This window comes from Sceloporus occidentalis, unplaced genomic scaffold (assembly GCF_023333645.1).
Source record: "Sceloporus occidentalis isolate IW3139 unplaced genomic scaffold, rSceOcc1.0.p SCAF_17, whole genome shotgun sequence".
Classification (NCBI taxonomy): domain Eukaryota; kingdom Metazoa; phylum Chordata; class Lepidosauria; order Squamata; family Phrynosomatidae; genus Sceloporus; species Sceloporus occidentalis.
The window spans coordinates 4,703,410-4,722,416 of record NW_028316997.1 but is presented as its reverse complement, the minus strand read 5'-3'; the positions used below and the strand labels follow the sequence as shown (position 1 = coordinate 4,722,416).

The 19,007-nt window shown below is 38.5% G+C and overlaps 1 protein-coding gene across 1 annotated transcript in view; it reads left to right on the top strand.

The window, feature by feature from the left end:
* The window catches only part of LOC149302769 (periphilin-1-like), a 53,860-nt gene that overhangs the window by 9,611 nt on the left and 25,242 nt on the right, over positions 1 to 19,007 (top strand). The window contains exons 4-7 of the mRNA XM_089481974.1: positions 11,203 to 11,414; positions 16,811 to 16,893; positions 17,923 to 18,048; positions 18,774 to 18,905. Coding sequence (XP_089338100.1) covers positions 11,203 to 11,414; positions 16,811 to 16,893; positions 17,923 to 18,048; positions 18,774 to 18,905 — 553 coding nt within the window. The remainder of the gene's footprint in view (positions 1 to 11,202; positions 11,415 to 16,810; positions 16,894 to 17,922; positions 18,049 to 18,773; positions 18,906 to 19,007) is intronic.

The following is a 19,007-nucleotide window of genomic DNA, read 5'->3' as shown; positions in this document are numbered from 1 at the left end:
TGGGGCAGGCAGCTCTTAAAGCACATTTCTATGTATAAATATATATGAAAAGGATGAGCCTCTGTATTTCCTTAGCGTGCCGTGGAAGTATAAGTTATTGTTATATGCCATTAGTATGTTTCATTAAGATGGCCGGCCTGAAGATGTATATTTTGATAGCCTGAATTCAGGCCTTGTGCAGCTTTTGGAATGTGCTTTTTTTTTCTCTTGCAGTGTAAGGTGATCTTTGTCTTTAAAGGCAGAGACTTGGCCGAGCAGATTTATGGAACGGCTTTAAAAGTGTTCACAAGCACTCTGTGTTCGGCTGGAGTGTGCGGCATTTCCTTTGGGACACCGTACAAGAGTCTCTTTAAATGTATTTTTTTATTAATATTAGCCACAGATGGACTGAAAAGAAGAAGAAGAAAAAAAAAAAAATGATTGAAACTTGGAACTTTAATGAAAAGCTCGATTGGCATTGATATTTGGTTTGCTATTATGTTGAGCACGGTCATTGGGGAGGACTAGATTATTTTTTTTATGCAGATGGATTAAAAGAAATGTCGATAAATCCTAAACTTTTTCTTGGATGTAGCACAGCTGGTCAGCATTCATTTTCTAGGCAATGCAAAGGGTCGGCCTGGCATCTCCGCGCAGATCCAGTATGCACATCCTAAAAAGGAAAGACAGACTTTTTATTTAGATTTCTTGCCATTTGAGGTTCAACAGTCTTCCTTGTTTAACAATAGCTTGCATTGTTAAAATATATATCTTTAGCTCATTGAATGTTTTGCTTCCACAAGATGTTTGATCTCATTCAAATTATGTTCATATTTAACTTCTCACCAAGGCTTACAAACTAGGACTGCTCTTGGAGGATGGGTCGGGGTGAACCATTCCCTTCCCAAATGGCCAACCTATTCCCCATGGTTCCCATAAAGGCTTCCCCGCTTTTACACGCTGTACCTCACAGGCATCAATTTTTTTTGTCTGGTAAAGCAGGGGCTGGGCATTGGCTACAGGAAATTCCCCAGAATTCAGTTTATTATTAATTTTTTTATGACACCAAAAATTCATGTGGCATTGTTCCATATACAGACACATGACATATTTATACATTTGGTAGAACTTACTTTTTTGGTAAAATAATAATTCCAGCTCCTGTACCCTCACTTTAGCACTGCATCATGTCTCTAATTAACACTAAGTTTTGGGCTGTTGCCCCTGCCCTTTCTGTGAACAAGACCCCTCTGCCAAGCCTGCCTGACAGGTCTCCACTGTGCTCATTGCTGAGATTTTCTGCAGATTTTACTATTTTGGATATTTCATTTATCCAGCTTGATATTGATGGTGCTTAAAGGCAGGATTCATCAAACCTTGGGTGCCAAGATGCCCTGGGTCACACCGTGATTCTCATTCTGCCCTCACTGTACCATGCAGTTAGCACTGTTCCGGCTGTTGCAAGGAACTTCTGGCGTAATGAAACCCAAATATGCATGGTTTCCTCTGATTTGTATCTTCTTAATGTGTTTTAAGCACCACTAAATTACTGGACCTCTTGGTTTAGCTTCCAGCGTAGGTCAAGAGTTATCTCCTCTGTAAGCAATATTACTGCGTTGGGTCAAACTTTAAAAAGGGCTTTCAGTTTCTGTTGCAACCTTTGCTTGCCCCGGTGTTTGGGCATTCAGTAGTATTAGGAATAATATTTGTAGCACGTTTTATTTGAAGGTATTAAATTCAACACAAAAAAGTGAAACAGAACCTGTGAAATGTTACTATACATTGAATATACTTTTTTCTAAGTATATTAGCCTCCAATCCCACAGCCTAGGGCTATATGACTTCTTAAAGGGTTAATTTTATCCCCACTTTATCAACTAATTATAAGCTTCTTGATGTTGGTCAAACCATGACTAATATGGAATCGGAGAATTCGGTTGGGTGCTATTTGTGGGTATGTCGGCTGCAATCTTGGTTTAATTAGACTTCCAATTCACATGCCCTCACCCACAACATTAGATTTTTTAACTAGCTTGTGTTCACATCAACTCACAAGCGACGCAAATGTTAACAGGGTGTTTAATGCATTGCGGCATGCAGGCTCTGTTGTTGCGTGTCTTGTTACCTGAGTGTTAGCCCTTAGCAAACAGTCTTGTTTGCGATTAACACTGCATAGGACCATGTAAAGCAAACCAATAAGGTAATAAGCTGTGTATGTATCAAGGAAAAACAGGCTAATGTATTCCAACTAACCATTTTCTTTATTCTGGAATGAACCTGAATCAAAGTATGGCTCAGAAATATATTGTGTGCCATTTCATATTGACATCTGCTTCTACATTGAATAGCTATTTGTAGAACCTGATTGTGAAGCTGGTAAATGAATCATATTAACCCTTTTTTGCCATGTGACACACGGTCTCATATGTTGCAGGGATTTTGCAAAAAAAAAAAAAAGGTAAAGAAATCATTTAAAAAAATCCAATGAAAAAGGCTTTATAGGTCTGAGTGGTTAAGGTCTCCAAGGAGAAATGTTCTTGTGTATATTTCCACGAGGCATTTGAAGACAGAAGGGGATTTGCTTTGTTGGACCTCCGGTATGGTGCTGATTTGAGAGAATGGCTGTTGATGAATATTCCCAGCGCATTTAGGCTTATATTTGTCATTTTTTTGTGTATTACTGTATACAACCATCGGTGATGAAACAAAGCAATTATTATACTTGCACGTTATAGAATGCATTCCATACTTCCGGGGTTGTGCTGTGAGATTATTTGTATACCCACATAAATTGGCTTTTCTTATTCTTTGTTTAATCGCTGGCCATATGAAAGAAATTCCCAAGGTACACACTGCCTACAAAGTTTAGCTTGGCATGGGGGATTTTCCCCCCCCAGCCAGAGTAACTTGAATAACATTCATTCCAGTGCATAGTTTGTTTTTGTTTTACAAAGTAAATCCTACAACTCTGTTATTGTATTTCACCACTGTAGGTAATTAAAAGATGAAAGAAGGATGGGTCTTGTTCTGTTTATTCTCCATGTGACTGAAAAAGTCATTCAAGATCCCAAGTGTTGTTCAGCCTTGTCAGTTGTCGAGATATAATGTAGCGCTGATGGACCTGGCAGCATTGGGGTATTGAGCTTTTGCTACAGAGAGTTTATTTCATTGACAATGGTCTTATCAATCATTCCTTTCTCATATCTATCCGATAGCTTATTGTTGTCCCTGTTAGATCATCCTTTTCCTTCATCAACCTCATACCTGAAATATATATGAACAGCTGTGAAAACATTCATCTCTGTTTATTGCGCAATAACTACTGTGAACTTAACTGAATTAAATGCTGCCAGCCCATTCCTAAACATTGATCAATTGCCCCAAATATTGCCTGTTTTCTGTTCCTGTTGTGTCTTGGGTGTTATGTATGTCATCTGGATTGAGTAGGTAATTGGTTAAAAGAATGACATTTCAAAATCCTTGACCAGTTAGAAATGAGTGTACAATCCATTAGAAGCGAGTGTCATTTTAATAGGGTCGTGATGGCTTGATAGGTCACAATATGTGCGTAGATTGTTAAAGGGGAACTTAGCATTGTGGCATTTAACAAAACAACATTTCTCTGTTTAAAACTACTCATAGCTTATGTTTTATTCCTCAATATGAATTATCTTTGGAAATATCTAGTGTAAAAGCTCTGAAGTAAGAGAGCGTGTCGTGGAGACGGAATTGATGGCACCTTTTATCAGAGCCAACATTATCTATTCAATTTCCTGTCCCTTCTCATCCAAGCGTACAACCTGAACTGATAATCTGCTACTACATGTTAATAGGGAATAATCACACAGCCCCTGTGTAAAGGAAGTTAACATACCACGCTTATGATGGTGAAAAGTATTTGAGTTTTCAGAAACTTCTTCGAATCTACTTTGTATGGTCTCCAGTACTTTCACTGCATGCAATTTGCATGTGCATTTTTTATTTATTGGTGATGTCTATATTGTTTAACTCGGGAAGCCATGCACAAGCTCAGTGGCATCCTCATTACTAAAGCAGCAGCAGCAGCAGCCAATGAAAACGTTGGTGTTCCGATAGCATCGATAGGATTTGCTGGTGCCGCTTACATTTGTTTTAATGGCGGCTCTGCTGAGCATGTCTCCAGAAGCATGCTGATGTATGTTTCCTGTTTTCAGTAGAGGCAGCTGAGGGAGGAGTTAATTGAGATAGAAGTTTCCGTTTCTGATCCAGTTTGCGTGGAGTAATATGTACTGTACCGCTTCTCGGCCTTTTGGCTAAGATCAAGTGAGTACCTGTGAGAGAGGAAAAGCTTGGTCCACTGTCCTTAGGCCTGGGAAAGCATGAAGCCCCGAGGTTGTATTAGATCCCCAGTCTCTTGTCCAGGACTGCGCGCTGTGCACAGGATGAATGTGTGAGGTTAAGCGCACTTCACTTCACATGCTGGTAAGCACCTTATGCACTTTGGACTGCGTGCACTTTTTTGTTGTTGTATGCACTAGCCCCAGCCTTTTGGCTAGGTGTGCAGTGCATACTAGATACATTTTTTATCACACCAGCCGAAGGGTGGTGACACATTGTTTCACACAATATGCACTGTTTTTTGCACAGAGCACGTATGTTGAGTATTTCAGTGGTCCCAACCCTTGCGGGTAAGGACCAAGAGGATCTGGCCTTACGGCCGGGGAGGGAAGGAAGGGGACCTGGTGGCCTTATGGCGCTTTGGTGAATTAAAAAAAATATGCACTGTAGTCAATTGGAAATGAACTCCAGTTTGTATGTAACAAGAAAATAAGACGGGTTGCTCCTTTAAACAAAAAAGTTTAAACGTCACAATGTAGAGTCTGGTAAAAGTGACGGGTCCGCTTTGAGTGGATTGTGAGAAACTGCCTTTTATAGGACACTGTTAGGTTAAGATGATTACATAACTTATACTGGTAGTGAATATAGTAATGGTAGTTGTTATGCCTAACCTTGGTATAGTGGGCTTTCTGTTTCTGATGTGAGACTTAAGAATACACACCTGTAGGAGCTCTGTTGGTGTCCGTGGCATAGCAAATGCAGTATGTTGTCCCTCCTGTTAGCACAAATGATTTAGTTTCTGTCAATTAACACATTCCCTTGAGCAGGCAGACTTAATTATCCTGCCCGCCAATCCCACAAGAACTTCACATTGACATAAACTGATGGGACAATCTGTAGTAAACGTAATTCCGGTCACATTAAAATCCTCGGATTTCTATAGGAAGCACATTTCCACCACTAGATGGCAGTGTAAGTGGAGAGGGCTTTTATGGCCCCATTGGCTTTAGCTGCTTGGTTGCAAAACAAGAACACAAGAATTCCTTACTAGCCCTTGACTTACTGTAGGTAACTGTATGATCATTTTCAATACTATCTGTGTTTATTGAATAGCTACACAAAGGGAGTTATTCATTAAAACGAGAGTTGACAGGAGAATTAACCATGCAATATAAAGAGTCAACCCTGGCTTATTTCTCTGAAGGAATAGTTGAGCTGTCCCCTTTATAAGGAATAGTTCAATCAGTGAGCTGATCCATGATCATTGATCCACTGATTTAAATATGGTTTATACGGGGCCATCCAATCTAGTCTTGGAGAAGAAACTCATGAGATTGGCCTTTTATAACGTATGGTGAAGTCAAGGTAATACAATTGCCACCCGCCTCTTTTGTGGATTAACCCCATATATATCCATTATCGTGTATAATGTGAATAACCTTTTAATTTGCAGGTTTTTGACGTATGCATCCAATAAGCTTTAGACTGATATCTGAGACAACTTTGTAGTTTTCTCTTTTATTTTTTTTTTCCATCGTCTTGCTTTATAGAACTCACAAGGAGAAGTCACGTGCCTTGAGGGATGACTTCCAGTGTTGAGAGGTTAAAGATAAAGGTTGTGCTATATAATGGTAACTTATCATACTGAATCTATTTTCTTCTGCATGGTAACTAATGCAGAGTCAGCGGAAAAGGAGTGAACGTGAAAACACAGTCAGCAACGCAGAGCACAAAAAAATTTGATCCAACTGTCCGCTCTTATCTAAGATGTAATCTTAGCAAGCCATGGGACATGGGATTAGTAATGTGGCTACTGATTACGTATGTAAGGTTACAGGACGGTAGATGATTGCCAGATAGGAACTAAAAAAGGCAAATAGTCTTTTAAATGTGTAATCCTAGTTTAGCAACACATACTTAGCAGATCAGTAATGGAAAACCGGTGAGCTGTGTGACGGCACCTTTACCATTCTCAGCAGATACACAAACACAGGCTTGATTGCGTTTTAGATTTGGAGTTGAAATATCCCAGCAACAACAAACACAATATATGCAATTCAGATGGGTCCAGAACTGACAGGATGCGACATCGTTTCCACGTGGTCAGGAGTGTAGGAGGTTTATCACTTTTTTTCCCCCCCTAAATTACTTATTGGTTTATGTAGGCCTATTAGATTCAGCAGTGCTGCACAACGGATGAACATAACATAACCGCTAATTGCATCAAATAAAAGTTTGGAAATAAGGGGACAAAAGTTTAGGAATGCACTGCTCTTATTCATTTATTTAATATTGGGGTTTTTTTAGCTGTAACATAGCAAGGCAGTTTGTGAATTCTTCCAATTCCCCGTGATCCTTCACATGAGATTCTTAGAGATGCTTTAATGCGAGGGAATTTTGCATTAGAACATTTAAACATGTGACTGGGCAGAGAAATGGGAGCACGGTTTTTCATAGATGGATACGGTTGTGTGCCGATTATTTCAGCGTATAGGACATTTATACAGGGGTTTATTGCTTTAGTAGCAAGTGGATGTTATTAAACAAGCCTATATGTTGGCATCTAACTGGGCAGGGGATAGATGTATGTATAGATGTATATAGCGAAGGACATAGACTCCATGTACTGCCAAATAAGTTGGTGTCAGATGGATAGAATTAAATAAGACAATATAATATATATATATATATATATATAAATAGGTTTAAACGACCAGAGCCTTCCTTGTATTTGTCTGTTTAAATTTGAACATGCGGAAACTGTGCTCACGTGAATTACCGATGATTATCATGTAGTTGTACATAATACATTATCTATGAGATGTTGGAGTTGGCTGGCATTAGCTAATTATTTTGGTGAATAAAATGACACCTTAATAAGTACACTTACCTTCCGAAAACAGCTGGCATATCATTAACTGTATAGTACAATAAATCACACAGGAGTTTTTCCGCCCCTATATGGAGCTGCTGCCGTTGCTCAGACTTTGAAATGTGTTTGCTTAAAAGCTGTTCACATAACCCAGCGATTGCTCGCGTAAAAGCCATACAATGGATTAAACTACATTGCCCTATTATGTCAACTAATAAGGCTGACTACAGCATCCCTAGTTTAAATACTATAAACCTCCTCCTGGTAATAAAACTTTGTGAGGGCCAATTGACATATGAAGTCTGCCCTTTGTTTGCTGCATGCCCTGAGTTCATTTAAAGGTCATCCTATCCAGGTGCATTTTATTTTTGCCTTAAAAGTGTGATATTGTGGAACAATGAACATTCATTTAGCTAAGGCCTTTTAATAGGGATTTATTTTGTCCAGAAAATATTGTATTCTATGATGTTAAGTGTGTGGGACGTCAGATGAAAACCCTGAGCTGTTTCTATCCAGGTGACAGAAGGAAGTGGTTTAGGAGAACATTCAGATACTTGGATCACCATGAGGCTAGGTTTCCACTTGTTTTTTTTTTGCTAAAAACGCCCATAAAAACGCCAATAGCGCCACCTGGCGTTTTTTTAGTGAAAAAACGTTGCAGCCAGATGTTAGCTGTTCTTCAATAGGAAATCGCAGAATGCCATATCCACTTGGCGTTTTTCTGTTCGGCGTTTTTTCAGTCCTCTTTGGCGTTTTTCTGCTTTTTTGGGCTCTGTGGCAGTTTTTCAAAATCGCAGCATGTTGACACTCTGGCGTTTTTTGCAAGGAAATCTTGGCGTTTTTCTCCAATAGAAGTCTATGGGAGAGAAAAAACGCCATGAAAAAGCCATGTGGGTTTATTGCCTTGGCGTTTTTTATGGCGTTTTTTCCACAGTTACAATGCAGAGGATGGACCCAGTATCTGTGTGTCCTACGAGAAATAGGCTGGAAACAAACAGTTTCACACAAAACAAAGTTCATATTGAATTCTACACCATTTGGAACAAACATGCCATTACAAACAAACATACGCGACGCATCAACTGGATCCTGCGTGCCAAAAGCAACAGCAAACAATTTGCACCATCATTTGGGGCCAATCTTCCTAGAGGAGCAGACATTCGGAATAAAGCATAAACCACAGAAAAGTGACAAAAGGGTCCGCCGGGGTGTTTAAGTAGAACTCTACCAAGTAAATGACATCAGGGGGCAGATACTTGCCATTTATCCTAATCCCTTTTAGCTGGGTGAAACTTCTAACTTGTAAAGGCTGGAAAAACTGCCTAAGGTCAAAAAAAGCAATTTCCACAGAAAGGCTAAAACGCCAGAAAAAACTCCAGAAAAAAACGCCAAAACGCAGGAAAATGCAGTGGCAGTTTTCTTGGCGTTTTTCATCAAGAAAAAAAACGCAGGACAAAAACCCAAGTGGAAACCTAGCCTGATAGTTGTAAAACTATTAATAGGTGAGTCCCCTCAACCTTGAGCCTAACCCCTATTAGAGGCAGCGTTCTAAATGATTCAATGCCTTATGTACATCTCTACCATATGTAGTAAGACAAGAAGTGGCCCAAAGTTGCCATCTTCTGGTTGTCAAAACTTAGTGGCCTTGGGGTATGTGGTACCAGAAGCTAGCATTTCCTTAGAGATCATACTTTGCGTTTTAGCTGGTATCTCAAGCATGTTGGATGTTTTATAAAGGAGAATCCGGACAGCTGCTCTCTGGAAGTTTTGTGTGGTTTAGGTTCTTAAAGGCTATAAGAAATGTGAACTTCATATATGTCTATAGCTTATGCCTTTTATTGTTCATTTTCTTTTACGTTGTCTGTGGTCTATAAAGACTGGATAGGCACTCTCAAAATCAGACAGCTGAGTTATCTTTTTTTAATGTGGGGTTTAATCAGGCATGCATGGCACCATTCATGAACCCTTAATGGGCCACAACATGGTCAACATTTTGCATGGCATATGCTGGTATTAAATGTCTTCTGTTTACTGATGCATAATCCTTGATAGTAAGTGTGCTATTCCAACGAGCACTTGATCAGTCAGGCGTTAGCAGCTCGATGTATGCCTCAAAGCAGAAATCGATTGGTGATGTCAGGAGATATTAACAATCAAATACACATACAGTACAGAAACTTCTGTACAGAAAATTTATGACATTATTGCTGTTTAAAGATGAATGTCATATGAGACAAACAGTAACACAATTGTGCAGTGTAACTGTGTACTGTCTGCTAATAAAGTATGCGTGCATCCCAAGACCACTTAGACTTTGGTTAAAAGTGCAAATTGACGTAGTGCTGTTCTTTCATTGTACGTTGCTTGAGTTTCTGCTGAGCAGTCTTAGTAATATGTTTTTTTCCTTAATACATGAAAATGCATGTGCAGGGCTGGAAGAACATGCCTAACGCTATTAAACCTGTGCTAATTCCAGCTTCTTTTAGTCCATGACAGAACTGACATTGATGGCTTGTCAGGGAGAGTGGGACCTGCGGTCCTGTTGGTATTGGCAGCGTGAACTGGTGGGGCTTAGTGTAATCCCTATAATGTTTAAGGCTCTGTAGCGTGATTCACTCCTTTCCACCTGTGGAATCCAACATTCTTTAAAACAGAGCACATTTTTAAAGCCCCCTAACGTTTAGAGATGAGAGCTAGTGGAGTCTCCAAGCAATATACCTGTTTGATTCCTGAACCAAATGTGTTTTGTAGATGATGTTGTTCTACCAAATGTTTGCCAACTGGTCAGATTAGTAATCATGGCGGCACTAACAAAACGGAATTACTTTTCAGCACCTTTTGCAGAGTGCATTAAAAGCTGTACCCTGGTGTTTTCTCTAAGAGGCTATGATTATTCCAGCTGTTACTGTGTTTGGGCAAAGACTGAACAGAGCCTAGCAGTGTCTTTTTTTGGCAGTTGAGGGGACACTCTCAAGGTAGATACTGTAACATTTTGTAGCTTAGAAATATTATACGCTAGATTTTATTTTTAACTTTTCTTTAAACCTTAAACACGTGTCAAGTTAATTATGGTGCTTGCTTATGTTTCTAACCACATACATGTGTAATATTACATATTTTAAGTGCCCAGTTTTAGCTTCTAAAATGTATTTTTGTATTATAGAAAAAATCTTCCTTTCATATACACTATATAGACAAAAGTATTGGGACACCTGACCATTACACCAACAGGGAATTTGATGTCATTGTATTCTAATTTTTCTAATAGTTCCCTCCCCCCCTTTTGTAGCTATAACAGCTTCCACTCTGCTGGGAAGGCTTTCCACAAGATTTTGGAGTGTGGAAATTTTTCCCCATTCTTCCAGAGCATTTGTGAGGTCAGGTACTGATGTTAGATGAGAAAGCCTGGCTCCATTCCAGTTCATCCCAAAGGCGTTTTATATGGTTGAGGTCTGGGCTCTGTGCGGGCCAGTCAAGTTCTTCCACGCTAAACTCATCCAACCATGTCTTTATGGACCATGCTCTGTGCACTGGTGCACAGTCATGCTGGAATAGAAAAGGGCCTTCCCCAAACTGCACCCACAAAGTTGGAAGCATAGCATTGTCCAAAATGTCTTGGCATGTCCCCTTAAGCATACCAAGACATTTTGGACAATGCTCCAAATGTCCCAATACTTTTGTCTGTATAGTGTATATATAGTGGACCTGTTTTTTGGGGGTCCGGTGTTAAATTACTCTTTAGAAATCTAGGGTATGTGTCTTGATATCTCTTTAGGATATTATCGCAGATAGTGCCTTCTCCTATGATATCTAAATCAGCTTAACAGACTGTTTAATGTTCCTGGCAGCCCTGCCAAAGAAGAATGCTTACTAAAATATTCTATGTGCATTCTTAAAAGACCGTGAAAAAGAAAAGGCAATGTAGATATAATAGAGAATTCGGATTTGAAAGCGTCTATCAAGTATAATCATAGTTAAGATTTTACCTATTGCTTACAAATTATAAAATGTATATATTTTGTTTCCTCTGATAGGGAAAGTAGAGAGGGCTTCCGAAGAAAGCCACTTTATCATCCAGGAGCCTACATGAGGGAACGTTCACCACACAGAAGAGAGTCGCCCTTCTTCAGAGAATCTCCCGTAACGCGAAAGGATTCTCCGCCTAGTAGATCGGGCTCCAGCGTCAGTAGCAGAAGCTATTCCCCGGAGAGAGGGAAATCCTACACCTCCCATCAGCATAATAGAAGTATGGATTCAACCGTTAGCACGACTTTACTGATTTCTCTACTGACGTTACGTTCCCTATTATTATAGTGTTTTAAAATTCTAAATCTAAAAGCCACTTAAGTGTTTCCGCTCCATGCTCATTATTTTATATAATCTAAATGCTTGGCTAATAACAAAGTGACAGTATGACTGTGGGTTATTTAGTAAAATGTTGTGCTGGCGACATAATTTGTTCAAATGCAATATGTGCCCAGATATTCAAAGGAAAATATACTGCTGCACATCCATCATCTGTCATGTATACAGAAGTTAATGTATTTTACTGGTTGAAGAGCAGCTTTTAAATAAGTGTGGTTTTTATTGGCAAATGAAAGCAAGCGAACCTCATTGTCTGCCATAAAGGAGAAGTCCCATGGAAAAAATATTCTTATTAAACCAAAGATGCAGTGCTGCATATAATAATGGAGGTTAGCTTTGACAAACTCTGGTTTCCAATAAACTACCTTTATCTGCAGACCTGGCGGTTGCCATTTTGGATGACTCTCTGCTCTAGCTTCACACCGAGCTGATTCTTTATGGCAATGACGATGAAGTCCTTTCCTCTGTAGGCTTTCATTAGTCAGAGTGCCTAGCTGGGTAATTATGACCGAGCTATTACATTGTTTCTCGCAGGCAGTATGATAAGGAGTCTGAGAGTTTTTCTACTAGTCTGCGCTAAGATAACACAGCTAGAAAACATACGATTGGCTAATATGAAGTTGCCTGAAAACATTATATTATGCAAACACTAGAACAGTTTTAAAAAATGAATACAAAAAAATCGATACCAGTAACAGATTGGTGGGAGCACCCCTTAAAGATTAGATTTCAGGTATTATCAATAAATGCAAGAGTTTATTTCATCTTACACTGTTCTATGATGCCCCAACAAAACCACAGAACAAAATGGACCGTCAGGACGGGTATAATGGAAACACAAAACACTATAGCATTGGCACTGTGCAGTAAGATGATACAATTAACGATGCATCCGGCCTGCTGCAAAACCCGGAAACCCTTCCTCTGAGGTCACCAGGCCTCCTTTTGTGCCGCTGCTCAACGGGTCGGTTACAGGGGAGATCTCTGATCTCCTCAACCAGCCCGTTTATACTACACTCACATATATATATATACTAACTGGAAAGGGATGCACTCTCTTGTCTTATAAGAATTATTACAACATCTGTTAAGTTACTAGACTTTGTGCATTCGGATTTGTCTGAATTGCAAATTTTCGGTATTTTTGGTAAATTCGGCAATTCGTACAAAACTCTGAAAACGAGGCCAGACCTCCCCATGAATCAGACGAAAACAAAGTAAAAACAAAAAACTTGGGTCCACATTCACTCACACCCTCCAGGGTTGGAGAATAGCATATATTGACGGCTTAAAATTCGTTGCTCGAAAACGAATGGGCCAAAAACGAACCAAAACATTTGTCCAAATCGTTTTTGGCCCATTTGCACGTGCCTTTTAGTTGCTACATAGTATATATATATTTAAGTTTGTGTAATGAAAAAATGGGGAATTCAGTAAGAATTTACATTATTGAACTTTGCTTTTTATTTTCCAACGTATATTATGGATTTAAAGTACAGCCTTTTGTAAGGCGACCTTAGTGGTGAGAATCTGTCTGTCTAGAGGAAAAGAGAACAGCTGAGATGTATTAGTCTGAGTTGAGGTGAGATAAAATGTTTCTCACCTTTATTATACGGTAAATTAATCCTAGGAGAAGGGCTAAGTGTGCCTTCGTACTTCACAGTTAAATGAGTGACCTTACATGATGCATCTCACTGAACACCCTGCAGGAACGAGTGGAAGAAATATCCAGAATCACGCACAGAGACTCGCAGCACAGTTTACAGCTCATAGGATTGTGATGTCCTACCAAAAAAAAATAAAACAAATTATATATATATTTGAGGTCATCTATAATTTTTTTATTTTTTTTTTAAATGTTTTTGTAAGTTTGTAATATCTGCAGTTCTTTGCTTAAGGAGTCTATTCACTAAAGGCTGAATTGTGTAGCATATCTGAGGCCAGCTTGACCAAGTTGCAATTAATAGCTTAACTTTAACACATTCACAAATATTCACTTGGTAGTATTTTAAGCTGGTCTGGCCTGACTGTTTCTCAACGTTCTTAATTTTTGCTGAGTTGCAACAAAATGCATAATGGCTCTGATAGATTCCGTCAAAATGAACTCAACTCGTCTGGAGGATATGAATTAACACACAGAACTGGTCAGACCCCTAATAAATCAGACCTACTGACAGCATTCATCAGCAGCTTGACACAACTCAATGGGAGACCCAAACCAGGCATATAATGTGCGTCTAAGTGTATTTTAGTATTAAGGAATTCAACATTTGTCTTCACTTAAAGGGAAGCCCCCACCATAGTTTTATGGTCCTTATACGTTGTCAAAAAGTTTGTAAATAATATCAAGGTAATATTTGCTTTATTTGTTTTTATATTGTGTGTATATATTTTTTTTATTTATATGGCACCAAGAATTTATGCAGAGCTTAGCGTGTGTGTTTGTGTGTATAGATGTATGTATATATGTGTGTGTGTGTATGTGTATATATATATATATATATATATAATTTTTTTTTTTAGGAAAAATACATACTCTGGTTGACATGCTTGTATACTATATGTTTGGTCATAGTTAACTCACAGTGATCTTCGTTCAGGTTAATGGAATTGTAACGGTGCACCATGGCTCCTGAAATCCTCTAATATGATTAACTGTTTTTCCAACCTAAATTTTGGCTATTTTTGAAAATGTATAACTAATATAGATTTTCATGTAAAATTTCAATACCATCGCTCTCCGTTTTTTTACATCTTCTGTTTCAAAGTGATATAATGATTCCACAAACTCTAATCGCTATGGAGACAGTATTTGCTAATTTTCTCCCAGTGCTGAAGTGTTAGATCTTTTTGGCAAACAGAAACCAGATAGCATAGTTGTGTACTTTAGCAGAGATAAGAGCACTCAATTCAGCCCAGCACTTTGTCAGCTTGGAGTGCTGGAGGAAACAGATCTTCCCTTGTCTTGAGTATTGAATACATTATGTAATTAAGCATGTTGACCCACACTCCTCTGTTTTCTCTAACCACCCATGTCAAAAATGTAAAATGACTTATAAAATCCTTAAGTCCATATTTTTTTTTTAGTTATATGCAGCCTTTGATTTTGTTAAACAAACACTATATAGCTATCATATGCACTTAAATGCCTGTGAGCCCCCTCTACAACTTATAGTGTACCCCTTCCAAATTAATAGAGGCATTCTTCAAAATACCCCATATGCATTTGCCACTTTCCCCCCAGCCCCCAGCTGTTTAAGAAGCCCCCACGTGCATGCACAGAAAAAAATCCCATCTATTATAATGGGAGTGCTTCCTTGCCACTGATTGGCTGCTTTAAGCAGTGGGGAGAAGAGGATCAGTAGGTTCTCCTATATTAAATTAGTACAAGTACAATTAAGTTTGGTGAGGCTGTCTGCGAAATTATTCTTTAATATGTTTTTCAAATCCTTTGATATAGATATAGTAATATTTTGCATATAATCACCTTTCCCCTTTTGAATGAGAAACTACATTTTCGTCCCCTGCAAAAATAAAAAATAAAAGGCCATAAAGTACAATGTTTTTAAGCAATATATGTAAACTTGTTATGGTGAGATGTATTTGATATTTCGGAAATTATAAAAGCATTTTATATAGTTTTTTGGTTTTTTTTCTTGACAGACGTTACCAGAATATATGTGAGAAATAAAAAAAAAAAATTGTAACTTCCATAGAAATATTGTATTCTATAATACAATATAGTTTCTTGTTAACTTGTGATAATGATAAATTATTTTTATTTAAAAAAACAAAACAGTACTTGTCTTAGCCTGTTCTTGTATTAGCCATTTGTGTTATCTTAGCTTACCTACTAGACAAACTCTCGGACTACCTTGGGTTAAACTATAGAACAGCTTATTCTTAATGGCCAAGTTGGACACTCTGACTAATGTAAGTCTTTGGAGAAATGGATTTCATTTTGCGAGCAAGACTTTCCTAGCATTGCCACAAAGTATTGGCTCACTGTGATGTTTGAGCAGGAAAGTCACCTAAAATATCAAATGACCGACAACAATGGCCGCCTCCAGGTCTGCAGATAAGACGTTTATTGTAACAAAATGAGATAAAACCAGGTTTGTGTAACTTTGTTTCTGTGTACAGCACTGGATCTTACGCTTAAGGAGAAAAATATACAGAGGTCGTAATGTTACATCCTTTCCTAAGCTGGACAAGACATCAGGCTGTCTAATGATGCAGACATTTGGGGATTCTTTTCTTGCAATGTCAGCACTGACACTGCAGTTAGGACTCCTGTTTGTAATATATATCCATACAGACCCTGCTGAGGTTCTGATGACCCCCCGCTGCAGCTTCTCACAAAGCCCTATTTCCTTCTGACAGAATGAAAAGAGGCAGAAGCTCTCCAACTTCAAAAATGTGGAAAAAGTAATACATTTAACAATGATTACGAAGAATTTAGAAGGACCCCAATTACATCAACAGTGGGACATTTATGTTCATAATACATTGTAGTGCATGCATTAGACCACAAGTCCACCAAAGTAATGGCAGCAGTTGAGAGTGGTACATTTTCATTACAAAATTACAAGATACATGAGGTCTACAAAGACTTTGAGGGGTCTCTAGACTTGTTCTTGCATTTGATAAAGAGAAGTGCAAAAAGGTTGGAAGAAAAAGCTGGAAAAGTGTTAACCAACTACCTAGTACCCCTACTAGAAAGTTTAAACATAAAATCCTACAAGAAGGGTATAATATTATTTTACTTGGATGTTAAGGAACATAAATGTATTTTTTTGTTGGTGGCACTAAGCATAGTGCAAAAATTGTCCAGTTTTATTTAGAAAATGATGGTGGGAAAGTAGCTGCATGGAGCGATGACCTTTGCAAAATAACCCAGAGTCTCAACTTTTTAGAAATTATACACATCTGTATGGCTACAATAGAACTTGTTAACACTACTCCTCACAAATAATGATATACACCTTCCCAATATCCATCATCTACATCCAACAATATAATTTAGCTCTATGTGTTCGAGGCTGTGATCGGAGGGTGCAGATGTGATCTGCTGATAAAGCTGGTTATCCCCTACATGTGACAAACATCTGAGCTTGGTCTGTGTAAGATATATAGTTAATAAATATCAGACCGATAATTAAACGAGCATTTCCCTAACAAAGTACTTTCTGTTTTAAGTCACTAGTGTTTTACAAAAATTACCAGCATGATTGCCCGCCAATAATGTGCCTATTTTATTTCTTATTGAAATCTCAGGTAAGGAGAGACCTCCTGCTCATCCTCTAAAATCTTCCAAAGAGGCCTCACCATCAAGTTCGTCAGGCATTCCTCTACCGAAGGTAACGTTATCTACTACTGTTCCATATAACGTGCTGTCATATGACTGGTGATTTTATGATCAGTGCCTAGTAACACTCCTAACGCTCAGTGATATAGACTCTTAGCACATTAAGCACAGTCCTTCTTCCCACAGAATTTTATATGCAATCCATCCTCCTCACGTATCATTTATACACTTCATAACAAAATTGCATACAGATAATGTAGCAATGAACACTATCGTGAAAGCATCAGGTAGAAACTTCTTGACAGAAGTTGCCCCCAGCCTACCCTGCTCAAAGATGGTCCTTACCATGTCAAATATCAGACAACACTTGCATATGAAAACTACGATTGACCCGTTATTAAAATGTGTGCCACAAAGCGTTTTGGCCTATTTTTGAGTCATACCAAAATCTGGGAACAAGCGACACCTGGTAAGAGCCTGATGGAGCCTCGGCATTAAGTCCCACCTCGTGTGACAGACAACTCCCATGGACAGAGATAGAGTTTTTAGATTACATTTTTAAGTGGAAAATGACAATTTGTTTCATGTATCAAACATCTTTTATACGGAGGCAAAGCATTTGAATATATAATGAATTGCTCTTTCTTTACAGATGTAGTGGCTTTCCCGGTGTAGTTCTTGCATGCGTACTTGCCTTTTCCCCATGTCAGCTCACCACCGCTACTATTTACTATTATTTGACTTGGTAATAGCCAGAAACGGAAACCTTAACTAATAAGCTAATAGATGATGAGTTTTAATTACTGTTTTTCATGGCGGCTGAAGTTTCATTACTGGAAGCTGGATACATAAGCAGGATATGTTAGCCACCTCCAGTAGAGGCAATACACAAATCTAATTTGACTAGCATTTTGAGGTTTGTCTTCAACCTGAAATATTTATTTGCGTATGTTTTTAAAGTCTCTTGCAACTGTGTTTCTCAGACTTTTCCCACTGATTCATTATAAATAAAATGTTACCAGGACTTCTGGTTTTTACCCGCTGTGGCGTTCTCTGACCTATTATTTGCTTTTTTCTACAGAGTGCAGAATTAGATAAAGATACCCAAGCGTCTGACAATATGATTGGAGAAACCGTATACAAATCTTTTGCCTCTAAAATGGAGAAGGTATCTGAAAGCCGCCCATCTCAAGTTACAGATGAATATGTGAAAGCCGTAGGTTTCAACCTGTTTCCTATTGCAGGGCTTTATGCCTGATACTAAAGTCTGTTTAGCAGGTGAAAAATGGTGTCCACGCACCTAGTGAACAACTCAACGAAATACATCGATGGAAGGTATATACATATATACTTCCGTGGTGCAAACTTTTCCTCAAATTCTCATGCAACGTACAGCATAGAAATAAAACACAAATAAAACCAATAGTGTGATATTACTGGTGAACAGGGTTTGCTCTACAGACAGTAAGTGGCTCTCCTACTCCTTATATGAGATTGTTTGCATCTGGCGATATTACACTATTGGTTTTATTTATATTTGTGTTTTATCTCTTATTCCTCACATTGTATGAGAATTTTAGGAAAAGTTTGCATCGAGAAGGCATATCTGTAAAAGGAAGTATCTGTTTATACCTTCCATCCATCCATTCATTTAGTTGAAATGTACACTATTATTTTTCACTTTTTAGTGTGTTCCATGAGATATTAGTGGAGACCTAGCTCAGGTGAATTTGCTGCACTTTCTGTACACCAGTTAGGTGTTTCTCTTTTATTCACTTGCGCTTACCCAGATTTTGTGTGATTCTGTTTAAGTGGGTAGTCTGTTGGTCTGCTGTTGCTCGACAGTCTAAGACAGTATTCCTGCAGAACATCCCATGGTGCTTCCCATGAAAAATGTTCTTGTGTCATTTCTGCATTTTTGTTTTTTCAAAGACTGGGTCTACAACTGTATCGTATGGAGATCAGTCTGCAGACATGGAGCCTAACGTATCTGGTCTGTATGAAGTAAGTCCGCATAACAGCCGTGCCAAAGCAATCGCAGCAAAGACTAAGGAAATTGAAGAGGTAAGGGACACATACTTGAAGTTTGATTGATTAACCAGCATTACTTTCCTTTTCCGGTTGTTCCACATTGAGACTCAACTCCAATGCTATTAAAAGAAATTT